General features: G+C 35.3%; 1 protein-coding gene across 2 annotated transcripts in view; it reads right to left on the bottom strand.

Annotated features, from left to right (window-relative positions):
• The window catches only part of HBS1L (HBS1 like translational GTPase), an 86,453-nt gene that overhangs the window by 16,680 nt on the left and 56,308 nt on the right, over positions 1-13,465 (bottom strand). For both annotated transcript variants that reach the window (XM_039242057.1, XM_039242058.1), the window contains 6 exons: positions 12,923-13,088; positions 10,357-10,474; positions 5,150-5,296; positions 3,019-3,093; positions 2,112-2,229; positions 1,648-1,716 (listed from right to left, as the gene is read on the bottom strand). In XM_039242057.1, the coding sequence (XP_039097988.1) occupies positions 1,648-1,716; positions 2,112-2,229; positions 3,019-3,093; positions 5,150-5,296; positions 10,357-10,474; positions 12,923-13,088 (693 nt within the window). The remainder of the gene's footprint in view (positions 1-1,647; positions 1,717-2,111; positions 2,230-3,018; positions 3,094-5,149; positions 5,297-10,356; positions 10,475-12,922; positions 13,089-13,465) is intronic.

Below are 13,465 nucleotides of genomic sequence, written 5' to 3'. Positions count from 1 at the left end.
GTGAGAACAGGCTTGGGCTGGAGATACTGACTTGGGAAGCATCAAGACACAGGAGGTGGATGAGTCATGGATGTCTGTCTGAAAACAGCATGTCGAGTAAGAAAAAGGCTGAAGCAGAACACCAGTTAAGAGTCAGAAAAAGAGGAGCCCACAGAGAAGATACAGAGGTCAGAGAGGTCAGAGAAATGGACAGGACAGGAGGAGAAAGTGGGTCACAGAAACCAAGGGAGAAAAGTTTCAAGGCGGATATGGCTACCAGCTTCAGAAGTAATGCCAAATTCAAGTACGGTGATAGTAAGATAGGATTGAAAAATGTGTATGGACTGTGGCAACCAAAGGGTCATTTGGTGACCTCGGTGGGAACGTGCTGAGGGGGAGTAGTGTAGGCGGAAGCCAGGAAGCAGCCTGAGGAGAGAGAGAGAACAGGAGGTAAAAAGGTAGAGTTAGCAAACACTGTTATTCAAAACATTATTTTTGTATTTTGTATTTTAAAGAGTTAACAGGCATTTTAAAAAGCATGACTGTATTTCTTCTACTAGTAATAATAATGATTCATTTCAATTTCACTGAATGATTTTTTGGGAAGCACCTTCATTTATTCTTTTACTAAACAATTATTAAGCACGTATATGTGTCAGGCACTAGTGTGCACTGAGCTAGGTCCTGCAGATATAGAAGAGATAGTACCTGCCCTTAAGGACTTCACAATCTAGGTTCAGTAAAAATCACAGAAACAATTATAATACTGACCGAACAATGCACTGACAGAGGATACTGAGAACACAGAAGGACATCTTAAGGTACGTGACGGGTGAGCCCATCAGTTAGCAATTTATTGATGCTCAGCTCCACATCCACTGGGCAATGCCTGGTTCGTGCTAATGGAGGTTTGGGAGACCACTGACATCTTTACTGTATTGATTATTCCAAGAAATACGTTATAGCCTTTTATTTATTAACATCTTTTATTCCGTCTCTATTTTATAGTTTTCTAAACAGGGTTTTGTACACATTAAATTGGATGTACTCTTGGGTACGTATTTAATACAACACCGTCTCCCACATGGCTTTCTAAGTTTGTCCTTCCCTGCGTCCTCTTCCCTAGCCCTCTGCTGCCGTGTAGAGTTTCCTTACATCTTATAGTCACTCTTTTAGCATAATTCTTTATATTAAACTTCTCTTTTTAGCTATGTATGGTATCTTTCTCCTGACTGGACCTAGACTCTGGTACAGATGGGTACGAATGGGCAAGTAAAGAGAAAGACACAGTGGTAACAACGACTCTCCATCGGTTAAGAATTCGTGAACAATCTGGTTTGGTTGAAGGACACAGAAACTAAAAAGATCTAATGAGAGGAAAAAAAAACCATGGGACTAGAAAGATAAAGGATAAGGGGTTTACACCTGGAAGAGGATATGACCTGGGGAAATGATGTAAGCTGAAGTAAACTGAAGATACTTCTGGGGAGGGAAGTTAAATAACTAGAACTATGGACTTCAAGATTAATTGGGCTGTGATCCTTGCGTTGGCATAAAGAAGGGGGAATATGAAGACAAAACAGTGATTTCGTCTAAGAAAAGAGGTCAGGGGAAAATGGAAAAGCAGGATGGTACTGGAGAAGCACCGGGGAGGCAGCACTTACTTACCTTTGAAAACATCAGATACGCATAATCTAAAAGGCTTATCAACAGATCTCTGAGGAGGCTTGAAGGAATCTGGGAAAAAATGGCAAAAACCAAGCTTTAATTTAAAAGTAACTCTTGACTCAGGTCCAATCAGCCCATTATCATCCCATGTCACCCAGAAAATAATTTTCTTTTATACTTACTAATGGCAAATTGACTCTCATTCATATAATACTTTGTGGTTTATAAAATGTTTCCATACCCAATATCTCATTTAATGTCAATGGCAGTCTATGGGTTAGGTAGGCACGAGCCTCAGTAATTAAATAAGGGAAACAGAGTAGTAGTTTAAATACTGAAGAGGATTTCAAAACTACTACTCTAGCTCTTCTGACTATAAATTCTACGCTTTTTCACATTCATCACTGTCTCCCATCCAGAACTCTAAATAACAACATCAAGCTTATAACGCATTAAATTCTTACCAATTTGTTCTAATAAACATAGTCCTTTATACCATTTTGTGAGTTCACTTGATTGAGATCTTGTGATTAGATTTTCACCACTGAGACCACTTGTAGGGATAAAAGCTACATCACTCTCCTATTAAAAAAGATTGAATATATGAAACTTAATATAACACTGTTTTCAAAAAGTTAAAAGGTTTACCATTACCATGCTGCAACAAATTTGTAAAAGCAACAACGTACTTTTTAAAAAGTAACAGAGGGGCCAGTGAGTGGCTCAGTCAGTTAAATGTCTGACTCCTGACTTTGGCTCAGGTCTTATCTCTCGGTTTGTGGGGTGAAGCACTGCGATGGGCTCTGTGCTGACAGTGTGCAGCCTGCTTGGGATTCTTTCTCCCTCTCTCTCTGCCCCTCCCCTGCTTGCACTGGCTCTTTCTCTCTCAAAATAAACATTTAGTAATAGAAATCATAGAACTACTCCCTTGAAGTTATGGATCCAACAGTTTTCAACTTTTTTGATTTTTGTGGGAAACTTACAAATTTGTTCCAAAACAGTCAAGCACTTCTGTTGGACACACAGGTGTATTTCACGTTTTGCTAGAGAAATTCCTCTCTACTAGTTTCCACTGCAGTGGAAATGTGGTTTCTATTCATCTGAGACTCCCCCCCCAAACCTATCCACCTAATGTAATAGCTGGAGAAGTCTTTTACTTATGTCAAATCCAAGCCAATTTATAAAATATGTGCAATTTTCTAAGGTGAAGTAATCCTAAGAATATAAGATACATATGAAACCAGGCAGAAATAAAAACAAACATTAAAATTGAACATACTTAACAAGATAAGAACACCAAAGTATTAGTGTTTTCTCCTATATCTGTAAGATGAGACTTAAGGTAACCAAATAAATTTAAAATTATCTTACCTTAAAACCTGCTTGCTTAAGAAAGTGCCCAAGTTTTCCAGTAATCTCTTGAAACCTTTCTTGTTGCCAATTAACCTGATAAAGATTCAATTTTTTAAACTATGCTATAAATAAAATTTAAATTTCTGCAATAAAATATAAAAAAATTAAGACTATAAATTATAAATTTATAAAGTCTAAATTATAAATATGAAATCTATTAAATATGAACTCTATTAAAATTTAAACTTAGAGTATCAGATCTTACCATTAATACGATCTAAGAATAACTTTTCCTATAATAAAAAGCCTAGAGGGGCGCCTGGGTGGCTTAGTCGGTTAAGCGTCCGACTTTCGCTTAGGTCATGATCTCGTGGTTCGTGGGTTCGAGCCCCGCGTCAGGCTCTGTGCTGACTGCCAGCTCAGAGCCTGGAGCCTGTTTCAGCCTGTGACTCCCTCTCTCTCTGACCCTCCCCTGCTCACGCTGTCTCTCTCTCTCTCTCTCAGAAATAAAAAAAAAAAAAAAAAAAAAGCCTAGAAACAACCTGCAAGACATATATAATTTTTTGTATATGCTACAAGTGATTTCAAATTTGGGGAGACAGTGAATAATTTATTAAGTTATGCTCAGACCAACTGCTGATGTAAAATAAAATTACTGATGCACACCCCTCAAGCCAACTAGACTAAGAATGTGTATGTTATATGAACTTTATCTAACATTATGCATGCTATAGTATTTAGGGGTAAGTGTAACAACGTGTGTAACTTACTTGGAAATTCTTATCAAAATAAAATGAATTAATAGATGGACATGGGGTAGATAGACAAAGATGAGATCAAGTAAATAGAAGAATCTTAAGTAGTGGGTATAATATGGTATTTATTGTAAAACACTTTCCACTTTTACTGTTTCTTTTTCCTAATCTTAATATTTGAAAAATTTCATACTAAAACACTGGGGAAAAATAAAAAGTATGTGTAATAATAATACTGTAAAAGAGATATGTAGAAAATTGAAGGTGAATCAAGTATCTGACCCCAGGGCAAGAAAATACCTAAGCATTAAGAAAGAATACAAAATATATATTCACAAACTTGAATATATGTCAAATCAAAAAGGTACCATAAATAACTTGAAAAGGAAAATAACTGAGAAAAGTATCTAAGACAAGATAAAGGATTATTATCTTTAATAAGTAAATTATACTTAAAAACCAGTAAGAAAAAAGTTTCAAAAATAAGGAAATTATATAAACAATTCCCAAAATAAAAACATAAATGGTTAATAGATATACAAAATATGTTTAAATATTATTAACATTTACTGAAGAGTAAGTTAAGAAAACATGTCTGGCATATCAAATGGAAAACAATCATTTAGTAACAGCAGTGTTGATAAGAGTTTGGGATAATGACTACACCATACATGCCATGAGTAAACACTAGAGGTTGTCTTGAAGGCATTTTGATCATATATAGCAAGTCTTAAAAATGCACATGCCCTTAGGCCCAGAAATTTCCATAAAACAAACTATTTCTAAATACACTACACTACACGACACTAAATACACACAAACACACACACACACACACACACACACACAGAGGGAAATATTCAAACGTAGGAGATTATTTGAATAAGTTATAGTGTATTTTTAAAATAGACTAGAATAAAGCTATAAAAACAACCTCTTTATACAAAAATTACTTAGAAACATGCATAAGAACATTATCAGATTTTTTAAAATGTAGATAGCAAAATAGATTATAATACAATGTTACAAAGAAAAATATTTTCAACTACAAAAATAAACTAGATAGATGCACAAAACAAAAAGTTAAAAGATTTCAGGAAAAAAAAGAGTTAGAAATAGGGGTTGTTTTGGTTTTCTTTATACTAAACTGTCTATTATTTTAACCAAAAGTTAATTTTAAAAATTTAAGTTTTTAAAATTAATTCTGAAAATGAGAAGACATCTTCTTTCTTAAAAACTGCTAGCATCTCATTTATTTAGTATCAGGATCATGCATATTTTTAAAATATGGTAACCAGATTAATAAGATGTACACTAGCCACATCTGAGGTCACCAATCTGGCAGAATAACATTAGTTAACATCTAGAATGAATTCTCAATCGGCTTCCAATACCTGATCCATTTTGTTAACTGCAACCGCAAGCTGCGTTACGCCAAGAGAACGAACCAACAGCCCGTGTTCCCGTGTCTGTCCCCCGGTCTCAAATCCAGCTTCAAACTCTCCCCTGCTGGCGTCTACAACTAAAATGGCTACATCTGCCTAAGAAAGAAGAAATAACCAAAATTAAAAATAGGGTCATGGTATTTTAATTCAAAGGACACGTTAGTCAATTAGCTGTGGTCAGATTTCATTTTTATTTTAATTGTGGTCAGATTTTAATGGCAGATTCTAACCTGACACGAAGCCCTAAAGCAAATCAAACAAAAGGATTATGGATTAAAACTTAAATATTAAAAAAACACTAGCATGTGGCCAAAAATAATAACAAAAAATTTAAAAATTCCCACATTTGATTATATGACAATTAAAATATCTAGACAAAGGAGGAAAAACATAAACACAACTAAAACACAAGTAAACAGGGATAGATACTGGTAAAAATTATAATTAGTAATCCTTTACTAAAAAAGGAAGAAAAAAAGACACAGCTGTGAAAGCTCTGTAAAGAACTAGATAAAGGATACAAGCAATTTGCTCAAGAAATATAAATGGCCAAGAATCATTAAAAAACTCAAATTCAGGGGTGCCTGGGTGGCTTAGTTGGTCAAGCGTCCGACTTTCGCTTAGGTCATGATCTCGCGGTTCGTGGGTTCGGGCCCCGCGTCGGGCTCTGTGCTGACTGCCAGCTCAGAGCCTGGAGCCTGTTTTGGAGTCTGTGACTCCCTCTCTCTCTGACCCTCCCCTGCTCATGCTGTCTCTCTCTCTCTCTCCTAGAAATAAATAAAACATTAAAAAAAAATTAAAAAAAAAAACCCTCAAATTCACTAGAAACTTAAAAAAAAGACATTAAAAATACATCAATATATTCTTTCCTTCCATACTTCTAGAAATCACATTAAGCCAGATTTACAAGACAGAGCAAATTACTGTAGGCCAGGGTACAGTGACACAGGCCTTCCTACGCAGTGCCTGTGTAAGGACACAAACAATCTGAAGGGTGTTTTCACACCTAAGTATCAGGAGCCATAAAATTATACATATTTTGCTTTCTGTCAATTCCACTTATAGGAATTTATCCTAGAGAATTATGAATGTACAAAGATATTTATCAGAGTACTATTTATCATGATGAAAAACTGAATAAATGAATTATCCAAAAATAGCATATTCACCTTCTACGGCCAAGAAAAAGAACCTCCACTTGACACTTTCCTAACCTTTCTGGAGCATTCTGGGCATCAGGTAAAAGCCATTTTTTCCTCTCATACCCCATTTACACACAAAAAAAGAAGGGAAAAAGCTAACGTTTGCATTAGTTCCTTTTCCTCTTTAGCTTTAACACTAGTTTTACAGGTTCCCACTTCTTTTGTGGTGATGCTTCTTTCTGTGTCTCCACTTGCATCATATGGATGTAGTCACTGAAAATGTGCAGAAAAGTTTGTGCAGTCATAGCTGTCCCTCCATTTCCATTATCATCAATTATTTCTGTCGGTGCACTGTCGGGACATTCTTTAAAGGAATACTCTTTCATTTTTTCCTCTTTGCAGGCTTACCTGTTCTAACAGAAATCTGGCTTTGTCTAATCCAGGACAGACTGCCTAACTCTGGCAATCTCCTCCTGAGCTATCTCAGACAGGTACTTGATGATGGCTCTCTCGAGGGTCCTCTTATACTCCATCCACATGAAACACTCTGGCCTTTGGGTCAGAACAGCATCCACAATAGTGCTTCTCTTTGTTGTTTCCTCAGTGACACTTGATGTTTGTGCTACCCAGTTTTTAAAGAATTTCACATGCACTGCCATATAATCCTCACCACGTGAGAAATAAAATGGTTGTAAAGTAAGTAAAAAAATTATCAGATACTTTGCTCCAAACAGAACTTTATAATTTAAATTTTTTTTAAATGTTTTTTAACGTTTTTTATTTATTTCTAGGAGAGAGAGAGAGAGAGACAGCGTGAGCAGGGGAGGGTCAGAGAAAGAGGGAGTCACAGACTGAAACAGGCTGGCAGTCAGCACAGAGCCCGATGCGGGGCTCGAACCCACGAACCGCGAGATCATGACCTGAGCAAAAGTCGGACGCTTAACCGACTAAGCCACCCGGGCGCCCCTATAATTTAAAATTTTTTAATGTTTTATTTATTTCTGAGAGAGAAGGAGAGAGAGAGAGAGAGCGTGAGCAGGGGAGGGTCAGAGAGAGAAGGAGATACAGAATCTGAAGCAGGCTCCAGGCTCTGAGCTAGCTGTCAGCTAGCTGTCAGCACAGAGCCCAACATGGGATTTGAACCCACGAATCGTAAAATCATGACCTGAGCCAAAGTAGGACGCCTAACCGACTGAGCCACGCAGGCGCTCCTTTTTAAATATTTTTAAAAATGTTTTATTTATTTCTAATTTAAATTAGAAATATCATCTACACACTTTGGTGGGGATTATTCTTACTCAACTACTTCTGCCTTTCTTCTCCTCAGAAGTACAGCATTCATTTCTAACCCTTCATGACTTAAAATGTGGACCCGTAATTTCCTCAGTGCTTTGAACAAGGATTCTTGTTCAGGACCACAAACCAGAGCTATTTGTGTCAAACCAGCTCTTTCACTCATTTGTACTCATTAACAGGTCTCACCTCAGGCAAATATTATCTAATCTTGTCAGGGGTCAATTTACTTGTATTAAATGTTGAATCACTAAATTGTACACATGAAAATAATACTACACTGTATGTTAACTAACTGAAATGTAGATAAAAACTTTTAAAAAAGAAAAATAAAAACTCTACTTACTTCACAGAAACACTGAAGGGTAAGTGTAGCACCCAGCCCTGACCTTCCAAAGCCTAGGCTCAATAATTGTAAATCTCTTTCTAATTGGGTTTTGCCAATAACCATCAAGTTTTATTTGTTTTCTTAGGTTAAAATTTGAAATTCACTGAATTTGCATTAAGATATCTAAGGCAATAAGTATTCTTCCTAATTCACTCTATTACCATCTCCAAAAAATTTCAGGGCAATTCCCCTATTCTTTCATGCAGCAGCTTGTTTCAGGGAGCTCAAACACCCACATGTTTTCAAGGAAGCCTTTCCAGCACTAAAAAAAGATCTTTCCTTGTCATGTATACTGCTTATATTCTTCTTGTAATACATTTGTATTAGCCTTTTGCCTTTCCAAGTTTACCTTCCTACACTGTGATTTCCTCAAGGACAGGCAGTATACCCTGTATTTTTCTTTGTATCTTTAAAAGCCTATCCCAGGATTTTGCACACTAAGTTACCTAATATTTTGAGCCTATTTCTTCATTTGTCAGATAAGAGAATTCAGTTAGATAATTTCTGATGTCCCTTCCTATCTTAATTCTATTAGGAGGTTGGAATAAATGATCATTATGATTATTCTGGATTCTAAGGTTCTAGGACTCAAAGACATTTTACTGTAACTGCTTGTTTTGATGTCTCTTTCCCTTTTTAAACTATCAAAATGTGCTTTGCAGCCCATCATATCCCTATATTGCCTACCATAGTGCTTGGCACACAGTAGGCATTCAGTAAGTATTCATTAAAAGAAAACACGCGCGTGTGCAAACACACATAATGAAACAAAGAGAAAAATACACTGTATGCTTTAGTAAAGAGAAAAATATATCATATCCTTTGGTCATGATCTACACTACTGTCAAATAGGGATGGGATAACTGGCTGGCTCCCACGGGTAGAGCATACAACTCTTGGTCCCAGGACTGTGGTTTCAAGTACCATGGTGGGTATAGAGATTACTTAAAAATAAACTCTTTAAGGGGTGACTGGGTGGCTCAGTCAGTTAAGCATCTGATGGCCTCAGGTCATGATCTCACAGTTCATGAGTTCGAGCTGTGCATCGGGCTCTGTGCTGACAGCTCAGAGCCTGCTTCAGATTCCATGTTTCCCTCTCTCTCTGCCCCTCCCTCATTTGTATTTTGTCTCTCTCTCTCAAAAATAAACAAATATTTTTAAAAAATTAAATCTTTAAGAAAAACAGTAAAATAGGGAGAATGTGTACTTTTATTGCAAGGATTAAACTAAATGCATATAAAACACCTAATACAGTGTCTAGCCCATATATGGTATTCAATCCAGAGCGATAATTATTATTTTTCAATCTTCATTACTTTGTTCAGCCCATGGACCTTAAATTAATATTCTGAAATTATATCTCAACTTTCTAAAATAGAATATTTTCTCACTTATCTTCTAATATATTCGAATTTATTCATATAACATCCTTTTTAGATTGGCGAATGCTCACATGAACATTCCATTTAAACAACTGTTAAGAACTCAGAAAATGGCCAATTGCTTAAGTAACACTTTTTGTCCAGTAACACAGGCAAACTTCTGAACTCATTCATATTTTCCAATAATCATCTATTATTAAAAAATCAGTCCTCTATGTGCAGAGCTATTCCCATTGTTTTAATTATTTATTTAAAGATATTATCTTTGATTTTTTTTGGTATCCTTAAGAACCATGTAATTCTATAAATTGCAATTGTTGTTTAATGCTACAAAAAAGTAAATGGGGTGCCTGGGTGGCTCAGTCTCCTAACTGTCCAATTTTGGCTCAGGTCACGATCTCATGGTTCATGAGTTCGAGCCTCACATCTGGCTATCTGCTGTCAGCACAGAGCTCACTTCAAATCCTCTGTCCCACTCTCTGCCCGTCCCCTGTTCGTTCTCTCTCTCTCTCTTTCAAAATAAATAAGTAAACAAAAAAAAGTAAATAAACCACAGGGCAATACTCCCAAGCTTCATTACTTCTGCATGAATCAACTCTTTAAAAAGACACAGCCCTTCACTGTATCTTTACAGTAAAAAGGCAGATACTCAAATATTCACTCCAACTTATTAATATGATATAAAGCTATACCTCATTAAGCACTTTACCATTATTTTTACTGTAAGAAACCCACAGCTTTTATACCTTTGTTTCTACATAATAATTAAAAAGGTTTTACATAGTGCCAATAAGGTCATAAAAATACAGTGTGTCTTTTTTTTCAAAAATTTCCTAAAGTTAAAAATTTTTAACTTAGAGTATTTTAAAAATTATAATCGAGAATTATAACATCAGCATCAGGACATTTTATGTACAACCCATGTATTCTAATTCAGAAACTCTCTTGTACCTGGGCTGCTCCCGTAATCATATTTGGAATGAAATCCTTATGGCCTGGAGCGTCCATTAGTGTAATCACTTTGGTTGTGGTCTCAAACTTTGTCATACCAACATCCATTGTTACTCCCCTTAAAGAAAACAAGATGGTTAGAATACATTATAGAAATAATCAGTGCTATTCTGGATTAAATTATTTAATAACACAGGCTAAATGACAGACTAAATTCCTAAGTAACAATGGAAATTTTATTACTTAGTCTATTATTTTGACTAATTAAGGTATCAGTTGGGACTAGAATTTCTGCTATAATAGAATTACACTTGTATAGCTTTAAAATAAGGTTGTGGATGCAGCAAAATTTAATCAAAATGCTGGATATTTCCCATTCCCAGACCCCCTCCCCCTTTACTGGTAAGAGGCAAGGCAGACTGTGAACAAAGAAAGATAAATGGGGACATCTCTGGAAAATGAAACAATAAATACTGAAAAGGAGAAAAGATAAAGTTAAGAATGACCACTATCAGGAGGTAGGTTTCCTCATTTTCTAATGTAGATGATTCACTAATTGTAAATTTATAAAAATTTCAATTGCAAGGTAGGTAGGTCAGTATGGTACACATTTAGAAAAAAGAAAATATCAAAGATAGCAATTTTTTTAAGTATCGAGAGAGATAAATAGTAGTTTGCCTCACATCTCATTTCATCCTTCTTGGAAACCAACACAGTGCCTCTTCTTAGCTATGAAAAGGTAGGTTCAGATTATAAGAAAGCCCAGGGAGGGTCTATATAGGTACTGAGTCTTTCCAGATGTCAGGAAAGGGAAGTCAGGGGGGCAATAAACTGGGTAATCACTCATCCTGGTTTGCCCCAAATAGTTCAGAATAATGAATGAGCACTCCCTTTTATTACCAAGTGTTCTGACAATTATAATAAATTATGTGTCCACCCTAGTATAGCAGTAAGGTAACTGTAGGTCTCCTTGATCAGATCATTCTAGTCTAATCTGAAACCAGGGGCCATTTGACTTGGTAAAAAAAGATGCTCAGTTCTCTCTAATAATCCTCAAATAATTTCCTAGAATACTGATAAACCAAGACTTATTCTGAGCTCCTCCATAGATTGCTTTGAGCAGAATACACTCTTGAGCCAGCTCTGGTATGCATTTGTCACACTAAGGGTATAAAATTCATTTCTGTTCAACAGATGATCAGAACAGAAGATTTTTAAATATTTAACATGGTGGGATATGTAACACACTGTATTTTTGAAATACTTTTAAGGAATATACAGTGGTGAGTTAAAACTCTCATTATGTATCTAAAAGCATCTGCTATCTACATACAGAATGAAAGAATATTCTAAAACTGCATCATACAGGGCAACAGACAACTAAGGAGCTATATATTTTAATAATGTTTCATAAACTGATAGATAGGTGCAAATTACTTAGTCTTCTAACACTGACATCATACAAAAATTTCCCTGTTTTCCAATTTTTTCTTATTAGGTTGGAAAACAAGCTTGTGACCCTATATAGAATAAAAAAGATACCTACAAGGGAAAAAAACCCACCATAATATATATATATATATAGCTCAGAAGAGCTAAGGAATATTGTGACTCCCTTTATTACGAATTACCTTACATATTACAGTGTATACTATTCAAAACTCCAAAAAACTAAATACACTTTTTCAAAGTATGAAAATGCAAATATATTTTCTAATATTCAGAAGGAAGATAAGGAACATGTAATAATTTTTGTTGATTTAGGACCTTCAGAGGACTTCAAAGTCTTTAATCACTATTTTGACATAGTCGATATACCCGCCATTTCACTTAATTATTAGGTGTCCTCTTTCTTTCCTGACAAAGGTGCCATTGTGCCCTTTCATCCCTGGCAGCTGTAACCTGATAAATATCACTACTCTAAAAAGACTTGCTCAAAGAAGTACTCTGACCAGAGGTCTATGAGTACCTCCATCTCCTGTAGAATTAGCATTGAGCACAGTAACAAATATAGGAGTAACTGACTAGATTAGACCTATATAGAAGGAGATAGGTTTAATTACTTGTTTGTTAACTCTATCTCATAAAAACATAGAAAGTATAAAGATGAATTGAGTCCAGTAATTTAAATTTAGGGTCATTTTAATTCAAGACAGAAGACAGTGTACTACAAAAAGTTATCTTTCCTTAAAGTCACCTGATATAAAATTAAAAGTCTTATTCACAATTTTAATTCAAAATCAAGTCAATGTGACATACACTGAGGGAAGTGACAACTGAAACTTCTCTCACAGAGTAATTAGCTAAGAGTTTTTACTGAATTTTTCTGTGTTTGTTTTTTAAATTCTTTGATAAACATTCTCTTAAACTATTCTCATAGAATTTGGAAGAGTAGGAAATGTATATAGATACGATGAAAGCTATCATAAAAATACTTCCCTGATAACTAAAAGAGTTTCTAAAATATTTCATGGTCTGTTTCACACATATTCAACACATATTGCATACTTATTTAAAAGATTATATATATCATTTCAAACTGAAAATTTTGAAATATAGTGACTACCTTTCCCTTTCTTCGCCAGTCTCATCCAAGACCCATGCATATGCAAACGAAGCTTTGCCAGCCTTTTTAGACTCCTGTTCATATTTATGCATAGTTCTTTTGTTTACATTACCCAGAAGATAAAGCATATGGCCCATCAGAGTACTTTTCCCAGCATCAACATGACCTAAGGAAAATTGATTCAGGATTAATACTAGGTACATTTTCCAGATGTTGTTCACATAGAGGCATTGCATGAATATGTAATCCTATGTATGTATCTTTACATACATATGTATGTATGTATGTATCCATATGTATCCATATGTAATATGTTCATGAGTGTGTTTAGAGTTGTAAGTACCAATTTTTATCAAATGATAGTTAAAATAAATGGAGAGGGGAGAAAGAGCATCTCTTTAGAGAAGGGGGGAGTTTCCTTGACTTTGGAAATTAAAACTATCAATAAGACATGCCATGTTCAAAACGTTCACAAAATGAAAATGCCACAAGCAAGTCTAATGACCTCCTTGGTAATTTGGCATAATGTCACCTGGGGTGACA

Source organism: Hyaena hyaena, unplaced genomic scaffold, assembly GCF_003009895.1.
Source record: "Hyaena hyaena isolate Hyena2069 unplaced genomic scaffold, ASM300989v1 scaffold_204, whole genome shotgun sequence".
Lineage (NCBI taxonomy): Eukaryota > Metazoa > Chordata > Mammalia > Carnivora > Hyaenidae > Hyaena > Hyaena hyaena.
The sequence above is the reverse complement of the archived record's forward strand: the minus strand, read 5'-3'. Positions and strand labels throughout refer to the sequence as shown.